The sequence below is a fragment of the Coregonus lavaretus genome, assembly GCF_964263955.1.
Source record: "Coregonus lavaretus genome assembly, chromosome: 3".
In the NCBI taxonomy this organism is placed as follows: Eukaryota; Metazoa; Chordata; class Actinopteri; order Salmoniformes; family Salmonidae; genus Coregonus; species Coregonus lavaretus.
The window spans coordinates 39,565,889-39,585,060 of NC_139990.1; the positions used below are offsets into that span (position 1 = coordinate 39,565,889).

General features: G+C 45.2%; 1 protein-coding gene across 1 annotated transcript in view; it reads left to right on the forward strand.

Annotated features, from left to right (window-relative positions):
- slc6a3 (solute carrier family 6 member 3) overlaps positions 1-15,804 on the forward strand; it is a gene marked incomplete at both ends in the record, with an annotated part of 16,774 nt that extends 970 nt beyond the window's left edge. The window contains 13 exon segments of the mRNA XM_084149770.1: positions 194-328; positions 331-412; positions 2,122-2,260; positions 2,514-2,648; positions 3,292-3,395; positions 4,613-4,737; positions 10,236-10,348; positions 10,604-10,732; positions 11,238-11,337; positions 14,103-14,203; positions 14,477-14,644; positions 15,021-15,092; positions 15,781-15,804. Coding sequence (XP_084005896.1) covers positions 194-328; positions 331-412; positions 2,122-2,260; positions 2,514-2,648; positions 3,292-3,395; positions 4,613-4,737; positions 10,236-10,348; positions 10,604-10,732; positions 11,238-11,337; positions 14,103-14,203; positions 14,477-14,644; positions 15,021-15,092; positions 15,781-15,804 — 1,427 coding nt within the window.
- Between the last annotated feature and the right edge of the window lie 3,368 nt (positions 15,805-19,172).

The following is a 19,172-nucleotide window of genomic DNA, read 5'->3' on the forward strand; positions in this document are numbered from 1 at the left end:
CCTTTGGCCTTTGTGATGCTTCCAGTTAACATCAATTATTTATTGTGATATGTTGCCCTGTTTTGTGTTTTCTGTCTGCCTCTGCTATAGTCTGAGCCGGTATTCTAAGCCATTGTGTAACCCTAAGAATGGACAATAAAGTTTTGAACTTTGATCTTGAACAATAACCTTTCACCTCTCACCTTTTCCCCAGGTGTTGGTTTCACAGTGATCCTGATCAGTCTGTATGTGGGCTTCTACTACAACGTGATTATAGCTTGGGCCCTGTTCTACCTGTTCTCTTCCTTCACCGGGGACCTGCCCTGGGTCCACTGCAACAACACCTGGAACAGCCCAACTGCTCCGACCTCTGGGCCTTCAACAACTCCCTCAACGACACACACAAGTCCACCCCCGCAGCCGAGTACTTTGAGTGAGTCTGGTGTTTCGTCTCTAGATCCTAGCAACTACTCCCTGCCCACTAGCCACCCCCTGCCTCTGAGTATTATGAGTGAGTTCCTACTCCCTAGTCCCTACTCCCTGCCCCCTAGCCAAACCTGCCTCTGAGTATTATGAGTGAGTTCCTACTCCCTAGTCCCTACTCCCTGCCCCCTAGCCAAACCTGCCTCTGAGTATTATGAGTGAGTTCCTACTCCCTAGTCCCTACTCCCTGCCCCCTAGCCAAACCTGCCTCTGAGTATTATGAGTGAGTTCCTACTCCCTAGTCCCTACTCCCTGCCCCCTAGCCAAACCTGCCTCTGAGTATTATAAGTGAGTTCCTACTCCCTAGTCCCTACTCCCTGCCCCCTAGCCAAACCTGCCTCTGAGTACTATGAGTGAGTTCCTACTCCCTAGTCCCTACTCCCTGCCCCCTAGCCAAACCTGCCTCTGAGTACTATGAGTGAGTTCCTACTCCCTAGTCCCTACTCCCTGCCCCCTAGCCAAACCTGCCTCTGAGTATTATGAGTGAGTTCCTACTCCCTAGTCCCTACTCCCTGCCCCCTAGCCAAACCTGCCTCTGAGTATTATGAGTGAGTTCCTACTCCCTAGTCCCTACTCCCTGCCCCCTAGCCAAACCTGCCTCTGAGTACTATGAGTGAGTTCCTACTCCCTAGTCCCTAGATACTGTATCCATGTCTTTATACTCCTGGTCGTCCATGGATAAACTGTATCAATGCTTCATACTCCTGGTCGTCCATGGATAAACTGTATCAATGCCTTCATACTCCTGGTCGTCCATGGATAAACTGTATCAATGCCTTCATACCCCTGGTCGTCCATGGATAAACTGTATCAATGCCTTCATACTCCTGGTCGTCCATGGATAAACTGTATCAATGCCTTCATACTCCTGGTCGTCCATGGATAAACTGTATCAATGCCTTCATACTCCTGGTCGTCCATGGATAAACTGTATCAATGCCTTCATACTCCTGGTCGTCCATGGAGATACTGTATCCATACCTTCATACTCCTGGTCGTCCATGGAGATACTGAATCCAGTGTTGTTGATAGATTAACAGGTGTGTCATATGTTTTAGCAAAGGTGGTTTGTTTTGACAATTCAGGCCTATCATGGACAGACAGGCAGTCACTATCTTTATCTCCACCTGGGAACAATTTCATCTAGTCTCAGTCAGGGCCATTCAGTTGACAGAAAGTTATCTTCTTCTTCTTCTTCTTCTTCTTCTTCTTCTTCTTCTTCTTCTTCTTCTTCTTCTTCTTCTTCTTCTTCTTCTTCTTCTTCTTCTTCATCTTCATCTTCATCTTCATCTTCATCTTCTTCTTCTTCTTCTTCTTCTTCTTCTTCTTCTTCTTCTTTGTCATTCTTAGTTGATAGTTACTGCAGTGTTTCTCCACTTAGTGTGCTGTGTTGTTAGTTATAGGTTGTTCATTAGTTGTTGTGGTTAGTCATTGGTAACAGTGTTGTTGTGTTAGTTATAGGTTGTTAATTAGTTTATGTGGTTAGTCATTGGTAACAGTGTTGTTGTGTTAGTTATAGGTTGTTATTTAGTTGTTGTGGTTAGTCATTGGTAGTGTACTGTGTTGTTAGTTATAGCTGACCTGGGTCTGTTAGTTAGCTAGATGTTAGTTGGTTAGTTGTTACAACCTGTTTGTTACAACCTAATTGTTGTGTTCCAGGCGTGGGGTCCTCCACCTGCAGGACAGTGAGGGTATAGCTGACCTGGGTCTTCCTCGTTGGCAGCTGACGTCCTGTCTAGCTGTGGTCATCGTGGTTCTCTACTTCAGCCTCTGGAAGGGGGTCAAGACCTCAGGGAAGGTAGGTGGTCCTCTGAATCTGTAGTGGCTCCATATCAACATATTGCTCTATGAGCAGGATATTACATTCTGGCCTAGAACAGAACAGAGTGGGCCAGGTTGCTGAGTCCATGTGTATAGAACAGAACAGAGTGGGCCAGATTGCTGAGTCCATGTGTATAGAACAGAACAGAGTGGGCCAGATTGCTTGAGTCCATGTGTATAGAACAGAACAGAGTGGGCCAGATTGCTTGAGTCCATGTGTCCCTGTGCAGGTTGTGTGGATCACAGCCACCATGCCTTACGTGGTTCTGACTGTCCTGCTGCTGCGTGGTGTCACCCTCCCTGGAGCCATGGATGGCATTAAGGCCTACCTCAGCGTCGACTTCCGACGACTCTGTGAGCCTCAGGTAAGACTGGGGGAGGGGGGGGGGGAAGAGAGAGAGAGAGAGAGAGAGAGAGAGAGAGAGAGAGAGAGAGAGAGAGAGAGAGAGAGAGAGAGAGAGAGAGAGAGAGAGAGAGAGAGAGAGAGAGAGAGAGAGAGAGAGAGAGAGGAGAGAGAGAGAGAGAGAGAGAGAGAGAGAGAGAGAGAGAGAGAGAGAGAGACAGAGACAGAGACAGAGACAGAGACAGAGACAGAGACAGAGACACAGAGATTGAAGGGGAGAATTCAGAGGTGATGCTGATGTTTATTTCTGTATTTTAATGCCACAGGTATTCTTTTAGTGCATGAAAATAAAGGTTAGAAGAAATATTTAATATTTCAGTATCCATGAAATCCCAACTGATGAAATGTATATCTAAATAATTTGCCTTAATAAGGGCGCTGTAAGAATCTCCAGCTGTTTCCCTCCCAGTAGCAGCCCACCACAAGGACTCAAAGCAGCAATTTGAGAATTAGATTAGACACATGCATGCAGCAACAATTTGCTAAATTACCCCGTATTCACAAGTGTCTTTCATCTTTCTGTTGAATGAGTTTCCTGCAATTATCTCTAATAACAGCTTTTTCTCTGTCTTTTGTCCTCTGTCCCCCGGCTGTTTGTTGTGCAGGTCTGGATAGACGCTGCCACTCAGATCTGCTTCTCTTTGGGAGTGGGGTTTGGTGTGCTAATAGCCTTCTCCAGCTATAACAAATTCAGCAACAACTGCTATAGGTGAGCTAGAAGCCGAGAACAACCGGATTGCGTCCCAAATGGCACCTTATTCACTATATATATATAGTGCACTACTTTTGACTAGGACCCACAGGGCTCTGGTTGATAGTAGTGGACTATATAGGGAATAAGGAAGCCATTTTGTATGCAGCCTCAGTGTTGATAGTCTCTAATGGAGAGGTTGACAGAGCGTACGGAGCTGCTGGTGAATTACAATACCTTTGAAGCCCCTTACCCACCGCCCATGTCTTTCACACCAGTCTGTTCCATAGAGGATAGTAATACCTACCGCCCATGTCTTTCACACCAGTCTGTTCCATAGAGGATAGTAACACCTACTGCCCATGTCTTTCACACCAGTCTGTTCCATAGAGGATAGTAAATACCTACCGCCCATGTCTTTCACACCAGTCTGTTCCATAGAGGATAGTAACACTAAAACCTACCGCCCATGTCTTTCACACCAGTCTGTTCCATAGAGGATAGTAACACCTACCGCCCATGTCTTTCACACCAGTCTGTTCCATAGAGGATAGTAATACCTACCGCCCATGTCTTTCACACCAGTCTGTTCCATAGAGGATAGTAACACCTACCGCCCATGTCTTTCACACCAGTCTGTTCCATAGAGGATAGTAATACCTACCGCCCATGTCTTTCACACCAGTCTGTTCCATAGAGGATAGTAATACCTACTGCCCATGTCTTTCACACCAGTCTGTTCCATAGAGGATAGTAAATACCTACCGCCCATGTCTTTCACACCAGTCTGTTCCATAGAGGATAGTAAATACCTACCGCCCATGTCTTTCACACCAGTCTGTTCCATAGAGGATAGTAATACCTACCGCCCATGTCTTTCACACCAGTCTGTTCCATAGAGGATAGTAATACCTACTGCCCATGTCTTTCACACCAGTCTGTTCCATAGAGGATAGTAAATACCTACCGCCCATGTCTTTCACACCAGTCTGTTCCATAGAGGATAGTAAATACCTACCGCCCATGTCTTTCACACCAGTCTGTTCCATAGAGGATAGTAACACTAAAACCTACCGCCCATGTCTTTCACACCAGTCTGTGTTCTGGTGTATGACACTAATATTGACATGAATCAGCAGACATTGGACCTTGATCTTAAACGGATGCTCCCTGTCTGTTCTGGATCTACCAGATATATAAATCTGTTCTTGTCATCTGCTCTCTCTCTCTTCCAGAGATGCCATCATCACCAGCTCCATAAACTCTCTGACCAGCTTCTTCTCTGGCTTCGTCATCTTCTCCTTCCTGGGGTACATGTCCCATAAACACAGTGTACCCCTCGACAAGGTGGCCACAGACGGTCAGTATTCTTAATGCTCTGGATAAGGTGACCACAGACGGTCAGTATTCTTAATGCTCTGGATAAGGTGACCACAGACGGTCAGTATTCTTAATGCTCTGGACAAGGTGACCACAGACAGGTCAGTATTCTTAATGCTCTGGGTAAGGTGACGGTCAGTATTCTTAATGCTCTGGACAAGGTGGCCACAGACGGTCAGTATTCTTAATGCTCTGGATAAGGTGACGGTCAGTATTCTTAATGCTCTGGACAAGGTGGCCACAGACGGTCAGTATTCTTAATGCTCTGGACAAGGTGACCACAGACGGTCAGTATTCTTAATGCTCTGGATAAGGTGACCACAGACGGTCAGTATTCTTAATGCTCTCGACAAGGTGACCACAGACAGTCAGTATTCTTAATGCTCTGGACAAGGTGGCCACAGACGGTCAGTATTCTTAATGCTCTGGATAAGGTGGCCACAGACGGTCAGTATTCTTAATGCTCTGGACAAGGTGGCCACAGATGGTCAGTATTCTTAATGCTCTGGATAAGGTGGACACAGACGGTCAGTATTCTTAATGCTCTGGTCAAGGTGACGGTCAGTATTCGTAATGCTCTGGATAAGGTGGCCACAGATGGTCAGTATTCTTAATGCTCTGGTCAAGGTGACCACAGACGGTCAGTATTCTTAATGCTCTGGACAAGGTGGCCACAGATGGTCAGTATTCTTAATGCTCTGGTCAAGGTGACGGTCAGTATTCGTAATGCTCTGGATAAGGTGACGGTCAGTATTCTTAATGCTCTGGACAAGGTGGCCACAGATGGTCAGTATTCTTAATGCTCTGGACAAGGTGACCACAGATGGTCAGTATTCTTAATGCTCTGGACAAGGTGACCACAGATGGTCAGTATTCTTAATGCTCTGGACAAGGTGGCCACAGACGGTCAGTATTCTTAATGCTCTGGATAAGGTGACCACAGACGGTCAGTATTCTTAATGCTCTGGACAAGGTGACCACAGACAGGTCAGTATTCTTAATGCTCTGGGTAAGGTGACGGTCAGTATTCTTAATGCTCTGGACAAGGTGGCCACAGACGCTCAGTATTCTTAATGCTCTGGATAAGGTGACGGTCAGTATTCTTAATGCTCTGGACAAGGTGGCCACAGACGGTCAGTATTCTTAATGCTCTGGACAAGGTGACCACAGACGGTCAGTATTCTTAATGCTCTGGATAAGGTGACCACAGACGGTCAGTATTCTTAATGCTCTCGACAAGGTGACCACAGACGGTCAGTATTCTTAATGCTCTGGACAAGGTGGCCACAGACGGTCAGTATTCTTAATGCTCTGGATAAGGTGGCCACAGACGGTCAGTATTCTTAATGCTCTGGACAAGGTGACCACAGACGGTCAGTATTCTTAATGCTCTGGACAAGGTGGCCACAGATGGTCAGTATTCTTAATGCTCTGGATAAGGTGGCCACAGACGGTCAGTATTCTTAATGCTCTGGTCAAGGTGACGGTCAGTATTCGTAATGCTCTGGATAAGGTGACGGTCAGTATTCTTAATGCTCTGGACAAGGTGGCCACAGATGGTCAGTATTCTTAATGCTCTGATCAAGGTGACGGTCAGTATTCGTAATGCTCTGGATAAGGTGACGGTCATTATTCTTAATTCCCTGGACAAGGTGGCCACAGATGGTCAGTATTCTTAATGCTCTGGACAAGGTGACCACAGACGGTCAGTATTCTTAATGCTCTGGACAAGGTGACCACAGACGGTCAGTATTCTTAATGCTCTGGACAAGGTGGCCACAGACGGTCAGTATTCTTAATGCTCTGGACAAGGTGGCCACAGACGGTTTGTATTCTTAATGCTCTGGACAAGGTGACCACAGATGGTCAGTATTCTTAATGCTCTGGATAAGGTGACCACAGACAGTCAGTATTTGTAATGCTCTGGACAAGGTGGCCACAGACGGTTTGTATTCTTAATGCTCTGGACAAGGTGACCACAGATGGTCAGTATTCTTAATGCTCTGGATAAGGTGACCACAGACAGTCAGTATTCGTAATGCTCTGGACAAGGTGGCCACAGACGGTTTGTATTTGTAATGCTCTGGACAAGGTGACCACAGATGTTCAGTATTCTCAATGCTCTGGACAAGGTGGCCACAGACGGTCAGTATTCTTAATGCTCTGGATAAGGTGACGGTCAGTATTCTTAATGCTCTGGACAAGGTGGCCACAGACGGTCAGTATTCTTAATGCTCTGGACAAGGTGACCACAGACGGTCAGTATTCTTAATGCTCTGGATAAGGTGACCACAGACGGTCAGTATTCTTAATGCTCTCGACAAGGTGACCACAGACGGTCAGTATTCTTAATGCTCTGGACAAGGTGGCCACAGACGGTCAGTATTCTTAATGCTCTGGATAAGGTGGCCACAGACGGTCAGTATTCTTAATGCTCTGGACAAGGTGGCCACAGATGGTCAGTATTCTTAATGATCTGGATAAGGTGGCCACAGACGGTCAGTATTCTTAATGCTCTGGTCAAGGTGACGGTCAGTATTCGTAATGCTCTGGATAAGGTGACGGTCAGTATTCTTAATGCTCTGGACAAGGTGGCCACAGATGGTCAGTATTCTTAATGCTCTGGATAAGGTGGCCACAGACGGTCAGTATTCTTAATGCTCTGGTCAAGGTGACGGTCAGTATTCGTAATGCTCTGGATAAGGTGACGGTCAGTATTCTTAATGCTCTGGACAAGGTGGCCACAGATGGTCAGTATTCTTAATGCTCTGGTCAAGGTGACGGTCAGTATTCGTAATGCTCTGGATAAGGTGACGGTCAGTATTCTTAATATTCTGGACAAGGTGGCCACAGATGGTCAGTATTCTTAATGCTCTGGACAAGGTGACCACAGACGGTCAGTATTCTTAATGCTCTGGACAAGGTGACCACAGACGGTCAGTATTCTTAATGCTCTGGACAAGGTGGCCACAGACGGTCAGTATTCTTAATGCTCTGGACAAGGTGGCCACAGACGGTCAGTATTCTTAATGCTCTGGACAAGGTGACCACAGATGGTCAGTATTCTTAATGCTCTGGACAAGGTGACCACAGATGGTCAGTATTCTTAATGCTCTGGACAAGGTGGCCACAGACGGTCAGTATTCTTAATGCTCTGGACAAGGTGACCACAGATGGTCAGTATTCTTAATGCTCTGGACAAGGTGACCACAGATGGTCAGTATTCTTAATGCTCTGGACAAGGTGACCACAGATGGTCAGTATTCTTACTGCTCTGGACAAGGTGGCCACAGATGTTCAGTATTCTTAATGCTCTGGACAAGGTGACCACAGATGGTCAGTATTCTTAATGCTCTGGACAAGGTGACCACAGATGGTCAGTATTCTTAATGCTCTGGACAAGGTGACCACAGACGGTCAGTATTCTTAATGCTCTGGACAAGGTGACCACAGATGGTCAGTATTCTTAATGCTCTGGACAAGGTGACCACAGATGGTCAGTATTCTTAATGCTCAGGACAAGGTGACCACAGATGTTCAGTATTCTCAATGCTCTGGACAAGGTGGCCACAGACGGTCAGTATTCTTAATGCTCTGGATAAGGTGACGGTCAGTATTCTTAATGCTCTGGACAAGGTGGCCACAGACGGTCAGTATTCTTAATGCTCTGGACAAGGTGACCACAGACGGTCAGTATTCTTAATGCTCTGGATAAGGTGACCACAGACGGTCAGTATTCTTAATGCTCTCGACAAGGTGACCACAGACGGTCAGTATTCTTAATGCTCTGGACAAGGTGGCCACAGACGGTCAGTATTCTTAATGCTCTGGATAAGGTGGCCACAGACGGTCAGTATTCTTAATGCTCTGGACAAGGTGGCCACAGATGGTCAGTATTCTTAATGATCTGGATAAGGTGGCCACAGACGGTCAGTATTCTTAATGCTCTGGTCAAGGTGACGGTCAGTATTCGTAATGCTCTGGATAAGGTGACGGTCAGTATTCTTAATGCTCTGGACAAGGTGGCCACAGATGGTCAGTATTCTTAATGCTCTGGATAAGGTGGCCACAGACGGTCAGTATTCTTAATGCTCTGGTCAAGGTGACGGTCAGTATTCGTAATGCTCTGGATAAGGTGACGGTCAGTATTCTTAATGCTCTGGACAAGGTGGCCACAGATGGTCAGTATTCTTAATGCTCTGGTCAAGGTGACGGTCAGTATTCGTAATGCTCTGGATAAGGTGACGGTCAGTATTCTTAATATTCTGGACAAGGTGGCCACAGATGGTCAGTATTCTTAATGCTCTGGACAAGGTGACCACAGACGGTCAGTATTCTTAATGCTCTGGACAAGGTGACCACAGACGGTCAGTATTCTTAATGCTCTGGACAAGGTGGCCACAGACGGTCAGTATTCTTAATGCTCTGGACAAGGTGGCCACAGACGGTCAGTATTCTTAATGCTCTGGACAAGGTGACCACAGATGGTCAGTATTCTTAATGCTCTGGACAAGGTGACCACAGATGGTCAGTATTCTTAATGCTCTGGACAAGGTGGCCACAGACGGTCAGTATTCTTAATGCTCTGGACAAGGTGACCACAGATGGTCAGTATTCTTAATGCTCTGGACAAGGTGACCACAGATGGTCAGTATTCTTAATGCTCTGGACAAGGTGACCACAGATGGTCAGTATTCTTACTGCTCTGGACAAGGTGGCCACAGATGTTCAGTATTCTTAATGCTCTGGACAAGGTGACCACAGATGGTCAGTATTCTTAATGCTCTGGACAAGGTGACCACAGATGGTCAGTATTCTTAATGCTCTGGACAAGGTGACCACAGACGGTCAGTATTCTTAATGCTCTGGACAAGGTGACCACAGATGGTCAGTATTCTTAATGCTCTGGACAAGGTGACCACAGATGGTCAGTATTCTTAATGCTCAGGACAAGGTGGCCACAGATGTTCAGTATTCTTAATGCTCTGGACAAGGTGACCACAGATGGTCAGTATTCTTAATGCTCTGGACAAGGTGGCCACAGACGGTCAGTATTCTTAATGCTCTGGACACTTTTCTCAGATAATGATGGAGACCTGAAATTATTGTTTTGTTCTTTATAAAAATAGCTAGATTTTTCAGCCATTAATTATTTGGGTGTGGGATCTACAAATTGCTGTCATGTCAACTTGTCTTTCTGACATGCAATATTAATTGTTGTATATCTACTGCAAAATGCCCATGTTTAGCTGCACTGGACTTGGTGTCAGGGCTGACTGGAAATATATATGTGTTTATCAGCAGAAATTCATAATGTGGTCTATATTGTCACCGTTGTTGATTGCTGATTAAACAAATGTTTGATTTGCTGCCTTCATCAGACAAGTCTCCCTCACAAAAGAGATCTCTGTGTGATCTACCTGTTTGATTAACACTAGATAACTAAATCATGAATCTGTGTTGTTGTGTCCCATCCAGGTCCTGGTCTGGTGTTCATCATCTACCCAGAGGCCATTGCTACATTACCAGGCTCCTCCGTCTGGGCCGTTATATTCTTCATCATGTTGCTGACCCTGGGCATCGACAGTGCTGTAAGTACCGTTAGAGATATAAACTAGGAACTGATGAACTTCCAGTTTCTGAGGTGCAAGCATGCTATAGGCTAGCAGTGACAAACCCTACTCCTGGGGACCTAATAGGTGTGCAGGCTTTTGGCCCGACCGAGCAGGATTAGGATTGGCTGCACCTGCTATAGGTAAAGTGCAGGGACCAAGTTCAGCTAAATGATGGTGTTCTATGTTCTGTGTTCTGTGTTCTGTGTTCTGTGTTCTGTGTTTGGTCTCTAGATGGGAGGGATGGAGTCAGTGATCACAGGATTGATGGATGAGTTCAAGTTTCTCCACAAACACCGGGAACTCTTCACCCTCTTCATCGTTGTGTCCACCTTTCTCATCTCACTGTTCTGTGTCACTAACGTAAGTGGACGAAGAAGATGTGGAAAATATATGTAAAGTTACTTTTCAAGCATCTAAGGAACTTGCATGAATGACACATCCAAGTACAGGGCTAATATAATGGACATCAAATGGAACCTCTCCTCTCCTCTCCTCTCCTCTCCTCTCCTCTCCTCTCCGCTCCTCTCCTCTCCTCTCCTCTCCTCTCCTCTCCTCTCCTCTCCTCTCCTCTCCTCTCCTCTCCTCTCCTCTCCTCTCCTCTCCTCTCCTCTCCTCTCCTCTCCTCTCCTCTCCTCTCCTCTCATCTCCTCTCATCTCATCTCATCTCATCTCATCTCATCTCATCTCATCTCATCTCATCTCATCTCATCTCATCTCATCTCCTCTCCTCTCCTCTCCTCTCCTCTCCTCTCCTCTCCTCTCCTCTCCTCTCCTCTCCTCTCCTCTCCTCTCCTCTCCTCTCCTCTCCTCTCCTCTCCTCTCCTCTCCTCTCCTCTCCTCTCCTCTCCTCTCCTCTCCTCTCCAGGGTGGTATCTATGTGTTCACTCTGCTGGACCATTATGCTGCTGGGACATCGATTCTCTTTGGAGTGCTTATTGAGGCCATCGGAATCGCCTGGTTCTACGGTGAGGAGGGGGGAGGAGGGGAGAGGAGGATGGGAGGAGCAGGAGAAGGGGGGAGGAGGGGAGAGGAGGATGGGAAGAGCGGGAGGAGGGGAGAGGAGGATGGGAGGAGCGGGGGGAGGGGGGAGGAGGGGAGAGGAGGATGGGAGGAGCAGGAGAAGGGGGGAGGAGGGGAGAGGAGGATGGGAGGAGCGGGAGGAGGGGAGAGGAGGATGGGAGGAGCAGGAGAAGGGGGGAGGAGGGGAGAGGAGGGGGACTCCTTTCTGATTCTACAGAAGAAGAGGAGTGAGGCGGGAGGAGGAGTGAGGAGGTGAGGAGGGGGGACTCTTAGCTCTTCATGGCCAGGCAAGCTGATGCCACATTAGGCCAGTGATTGGTTCTGATGGGATATCAGGCTGGATATTCCTCTGCTGTGCCGCCATGCATCACTATCTCATTATCTGTCAGAGGACAGGAAGGTTTTCTGCCACTCAGAGTGTGTGGTCCATATTACTATTTAGTGTTTAGGTGTTTGGAGTGGACCGAGACATAGACAGATCAGATCCAAATAATAGTGCATTGATATTGAATATCTGAGGTCAATGATAAAACACACCTCCCAGTCTGTGGTGTAAAGATTGACGTTTTGGTCTATTGTGGTTCTGATGACACTTGGATGGCAGAAATATAAGCCAGGCTGATGGAAGTTTCCCTTGTGTTTCAGTTCTAACTTACAGGGATAGTTCACCAAAATTACAAAATGACATCCTGGTTTCCTAACCCTGTAAGCAGTTTATGGACAAGGTATGACAGCAATCCATACTTTGGTTTTATTTCCCTGGCACTGTTTCCAAATGCTAACATTTTAGCATTTGTGTCACAAATCCCATTCAAGTCATGGTATCGATATTAGCATTCCTCTAGCATCATTTTCAAATCATCCGAAAGTATCTCAAATTGATTGTGGAGCCCAACAAAGTCACTTATAAGCTAGGTTTCCATCCAATTGACGACAGATTTTCATGCGAATATTCAAAAATCTGCATAAATCCGCATAAAAACAATATGCTAATTTCCCCACCAGAGATGTGTTTACATCAAATTGACTTGTTGCTGATAAAAGGCTGTGCGTGATGATATAGTGCAAATTAATATAACTTTTGCTGTTAAATTCCCATGTACTAAAAAAAAAAAAAAAAAAAAAAAAAGTATGTTAAATGGATTTCCATCACATTTTCAACATTTACATTTACATTTTTGTCATTTAGCAGACGCTCTTATCCAGAGCGACTTACAGTTAGTGAATACATTATTTATTTTTTATACTGGCCCCCCGTGCTCTATCAACTGAGCTACATCCCTGCCGGCCATTCCCTCCCCTACCCTGGACGACGCTGGGCCAATTGTGCGCCGCCCATGAGTCTCCCGGTCGCGGCCGGCTGCGACAGAGCCTGGATTCGAACCAGGATCTCTAGTGGCACAGTTAGCACTGCAATGCAGTGCCTTAGACCACTGCGCCACTCAGGAGACTCTGCTGATGGTTTTTGTCACAACAAATGTTGCGTTATATGTTCCCACTCTGTTCTTGGCACGTGTCCTCTAGCCAACAGCGCTACCTTCTGAGATAATTATGGATAAGAGCGAGATTTTTATTTGTCAAACGGCAGCCAAAGCCTGTCACCAGAATAAGACCCTCGATGTTTATTGGAAAGGAACATCAAAGCTCAAGTATTTTCTTTACAATTCTTGAACGCTACACTACAGTATGAGCAACATGCTTTGCTCAGATAACGTTGAAGTTATCTGAAACCCCAACATACAGTAACATCTCCAAAAGTGAGTTCAGGTTAGAAAAATAACGTCTCCAAAGCTCACTTCTGGTTCAGAGTGCTAGTCTGATCTACAGTACTGCTGGTCAGATCAATATTGTGGTCCAGACAGTGTTGTGTGTGTGTGTGTGTGTGTGTGTGTGTGTTCATTCATGCGTGTGTTTGTGTATGTCTAACCAGCCTTGTGGCTCTGGGGTCAGCTTGCTGCCCTGTCATGGTGGCCTCAGCCTGGGAGGACAGACTACTTTAGCCCCAGGCTTCTCCGGGCCTTTTCCCTGGCTCCATCTCTACTGACAGGTGGCTGTGGCCCCCGTGCCCTCCACAGGGACACCAGCCTGCCCTCCACAGGAACACCAGCCTGCTCTCCATAGGCGCCAGTCACATTGGGATTCTGCCTGGGCTTTGAGTAGTGCCTCCCAGGCAGGGAACAAAGAGAGACGGTGGAGCGAGGAGAAGCATCAACGAGGAAAGGGATTTGATGCTGGTGGTATTAAACACGCGAGCAGAATGTTATGTCCTTGTATTTCAAATGTACTGTAGTTTCCTCAAAATGAGGAGACCTGTGAGAGAACGCAAAGTAACGCAACATTGTTGCCGACTATGTTTCATCCTCAAGGGTTCCTATCTGCTGTGGTGTAAAATTTCCCTTTCCCTCCGTTTGATCTGTGAATGACAACTCAATGGTTTTGATCAGGGTTGGGGGTCCATTCGAATTGAAGGTAGTCAATTCAGGAAGTGATTTGATTTTGAACTTCAAAAATGGAAACACTTTTTTAAAAAAATAGCTTTTACTTTTAAGTCTATTGAGAAGTCATTGAAAAATAGATGGCCTTAAAAAAAGTTTTTAGTAAAAAAAATCTGAATTGACTGCTTTCAATTCGAATTGACCCCCCCAACCCTGGTTTTGATAACGAACCGTCAAGGGTTTTTAACGGCTACGGTTGAAACTGTTCCCATCAGGAGTGGATCGGTTCAGCGACGACATTGAGGAGATGATTGGACAGAGGCCGAGCTTGTACTGGAGACTGTGCTGGAAGTTTGTCAGCCCATGCTTCCTCCTGGTGAGTTCATAACGAGACAAACACTAGCAGACCTGGGTCAAACATGTCAAATACTTTTAGTTTACCTGGTGCAATGGAACCATGTTAAATTGTCCCGAAAGTGCAAACTCCAAGCTAATTCAAGCACACCTCATGCACGCCAAGGTCTAGGCACTAACTACATTGTTTTTATGGAACAGGGGTTGGCTAGCTTCAGTAGAGGCTGGTCCATAACTGTCCCTTTGTGATTTGAAACAGAACGTGTCCATAACCCCAACCCTCTGTTTTCTCCAGTTCATGGTGGTGGTGAGCTTCGTGACCTTTAACCCTCCTAACTACGGGACATACACGTTTCCCGTATGGGCCAACATGATTGGCTGGTGCCTGGCTATATCCTCCATGACCATGGTGCCTCTCTATGCCATCTACAAGATGTGCACCTTACCTGGAAAGTTCTGTGATGTAAGTCTGATTTATATAAGTCTGGTTTATACAAGTCTGATTCATATAAGTCTGGTTAATATAAGTCTGATTTTTAACAGAGCCATCTACAAGATGTGCACCTTACCTGGGAAGTCTAGTTTATATTGATTTATGATACTATGGTGAGTTAGCAGACACCTTTAACCAAAGTGATGCACACTTTTATCCACATCAATGCACAGAAATGTCAACACTGACAATGACACACAAATATGTTCGGTACATGAGCAATATGGTTTATGAGCTACAACATCACCAGCAAATATGAATATCCAGCTTGGTAATTCACAATGATTCGTATAATGAAGATAAGTTTGTTTCTTTAGTAACTGATTCCCGTCCTGTCTTCCTGTAGAGACTGGCCTACGCCATAACACCTGAGCACGAACACCACTTGGTGGATAATGGAGAAGTTAGGAGGTTTACGGTAAGATGCTCTTCACTATTTACTTGACGTTACTTAACCTCCCCTACTTACCTTACCTTACTTTACCTTACCTTGCCTTACCTTACTTTACCTTACCATACCTTACTTTACCTTACCCTAAATTACTTTACCTTACCTTACCTTACCCTACATTACTTTACCTTACCTTACCTTGCCTTGCCTTACCTTACTTTCCTTTACCTTACCCTACATTACTTTACCTTACCTTACTTTACCTTACCTTGCCTTGCCTTGCCTTGCTTTACTTTACTTTACTTTACCTTACCTTACCTTACTTTACCTTACCTTACCTTACCTTACTTTACTTGACCTTACCTTACTTTACCTTACATTACCTTACTTTACTTGACCTTACCTTACTTTACCTTACATTACCTTGCCTTACCTTACTTTACCTTACCCTACCTTACTTTACCTTACTTCACCTTACCTTGCCTTACCTTACTTTACCTTACCTTGCCTTACCTTCCTGTATTTATTGTCTTTCCCATTGGTTTCCACCTTACCTTCCTGTATTTATTGTCTTTCCCATTGGTTTCCACCTTACCTTACTGTATTTATTGTCTTTCCCATTGGTTTCCACCTTACCTTCCTGTATTTATTGTCTTTCCCATTGGTTTCCACCTTACCTTCCTGTATTTATTGTCTTTCCCATTGGTTTCCACAGCTCCAACACTGGATGGTGATCTGAGCCCAGGAGGAAGGCAGAGAGGTCCGTTCACATGGAGGATGGAGGGATAGAGGGAGGGATGGATGGATGGATGGATGGAGTCACAGCAGACATGTGAAGAGAGTATATACACTGTAACAAGCGGAGAGAGAAGTGTTTTAAATGCCAACAAAACTGTAAAATCGTAATGGTCTTTAATTTCCTCAATGGACGTGTGGTTGTGTGCTGTAATCTAGATCAGGATGTTGTTGACGTTCGGTCAACACAGAAATAAATATAAATCTTAAACTCTATTTACAATGACTGTTATATGATGATGGATAATGTTGTACACCAATATCTTCATGTATATTTTGTGAGCTGAGAAAAATCTGAGCATTTGCTTAGTGTAAAATCCTGACGACATATTAAATGATTATCTGTTGTAGAGGAAACTAAGATAAATAGTATTTCAGAACCAATACGTCATAGCCAATAACAACATTATATTCCTGCATTTTATTGTATCTGTACATGTTTTAAATTAAGTTTGTTACAGCACATAACAGCTACATAGTAAGCTAGCTTTTTATATTTTGCCAACAGTTTCCTTTGACACTTGAAAAATGTATTGTCAGTTACTTCTCCCATGGAAACAGTTTCAAATGTACCGGGGGTCTGAAATGATTGACACCCTTGATAAAGATGAGGATAAAATAAAATAAAAATACATCATTTAAATACTGAGCTATATTGTGTGCTATTTTTTTATTTATTAGATTATTTTACACTAATACAATTGCTCAGAGAAAGAGATTTTGTTCAACAAGTAATATTTCTTTCCTCAAAAAAAAAGGGGTCAAAATAATTGACACTCCTGTTTTCAATACCTTTCCATTTTCACGTGTGCTTGGGGTTATTGTCTCGCTGGAAGATCTACTTGTGGCCAAGTTTCAGCCTCCTGGCGGAGGCAACCAGGTTTTTGGCTAAAATGTCCTGGCACTGGGTAAAGTTCATGATGCCATTGACCTTAACAAGGCCCCAGGACCAGTGGAAGAAAAATAGCCCCATGTGTTTGTTTAATATATAATATATACCAATAATATAATAATATATTAGGATGTTAAGGACAGGACTCACTTCAGACAAATGCTTTTGATTGATAAAACCCCCACTTAAACAGACAGAGAGAGAGAAGCCAGTAGCCAACATTTAGGCTAGATACCTTTATCTACAGCGCAACCCAATCAACAGGGAATATAAACCACTCTAGACCTTATCTGACAGTCAAACTATTAATACACTATCCTGCATCCCTTCAACAACTCTTCAGACAAACACAGGCTACAGTCAATTGAGTTTGATCAATACAAAATGACTAACTGAAATATGTTTTCTCTTTAAGACAAGATAAACATTAAAGTCATGTTTGCCAGAAGGAAAACATCAACAGCTAGATAAAGGTAATTGGTTTGGCCTTTTCCAGATATCTGGAATGGTCCTGAATTCACTCAGTTCATTATGGGAGGAGTGCAATACAATACAACACAACACAACACCACAACAAAACAAAACAAAACAAAACAAAACAAAGTACACCACACCACACCATACCACACCACACCACACCATACCACACCATACCACACCACACCATACCACACCACAACAAAGTACACCACACCACACCATACCACACCACACCATATAAAAGTACACCACACCACACAACACCACACCATACCACACCATACCACACCATACCACACCATACCACACCACAACAAAGCACACCACATCACACCAAACCACACCACACCACAACAAAGTACACCACACCACACCACAACAAAGTACACCACACCATAACACACCACACCACACCACACCACAACAAAGTACACCACACCACACCACACTATACCACACCACACCACACCATACCACACCACACCATACCATACCACACCACACCATACCACACCACACCACACCATACCACACCACACCACACCACACCACACCACACCACACCATACCACACCACACCACAACAAAGTACACCACACCACACCACAACAAAGTACACCACACCATAACACACCACACCACACCACACCATACCACACCACACCACAACAAAGTACACCACACCATACCACACTATACCACACCACACCACACCATACCACACCACACCACACAACATCATACCACATTTTTACATTTTACATTTTAGTCATTTAGCAGACGCTCTTATCCAGAGCGACTTACAGTTAGTGAGTGCATACATATATATTTTTTCATACTGGCCCCCCACCACACCACAACAAAGTACACCACACCATACCACACCACACTACAACACAACAAAGTACACCACACCACACCACACCACACCATACAACACCACACCACAACAAAGTACAACACTTCACACCACACCACACAACACCACACCACACCACGCAATACCACACCACACCATACCATACCAAACCACACCACACCACACCACAACAAAGTACACCACACGATACCACACCACACCATAACACACCACACCACACCACAACAAAGTACACCACCCACACCATACCACACCACACCATACCACACCACACCATACCACACCATACCACACCACACCATACCACACCACAACAAAGTACACCAGACCATACCACACCACACCACACCACAACAAAGTACACCACACCACACCACAACAAAGTACACCACACCATACTACACTATACCACACCACACCACACCATACCACACCACACCACATCATACCACATTTTTACATTTTACATTTTAGTCATTTAGCAGACGCTCTTATCCAGAGCGACTTACAGTTAGTGAGTGCATACATATATATTTTTTCATACTGGCCCCCCACCACACCACAACAAAGTACACCACACCATACCACACCACACTACAACACAACAAAGTACACCACACCACACCACACCACACCATACAACACCACACCACAACAAAGTACAACACTTCACACCACACCACACAACACCACACCATACCACACCACACCACATCAAAGTACACCACACCACACCACACCATACAACACCACACAACAACAAAGTACAACACTTCACACCACACCACACAACACCACACCACACCACGCAATACCACACCACACCATACCATACCAAACCACACCACACCACACCACAACAAAGTACACCACACGATACCACACCACACCATAACACACCACACCACACCACAACAAAGTACACCACACGATACCACACCACACCATAACACACCACACCACACCACACCACAACAAAGTACACCACCCACACCATACCACACCACACCATACCACACCACACCATACCACACCAGACCATACCACACCACAACAAAGT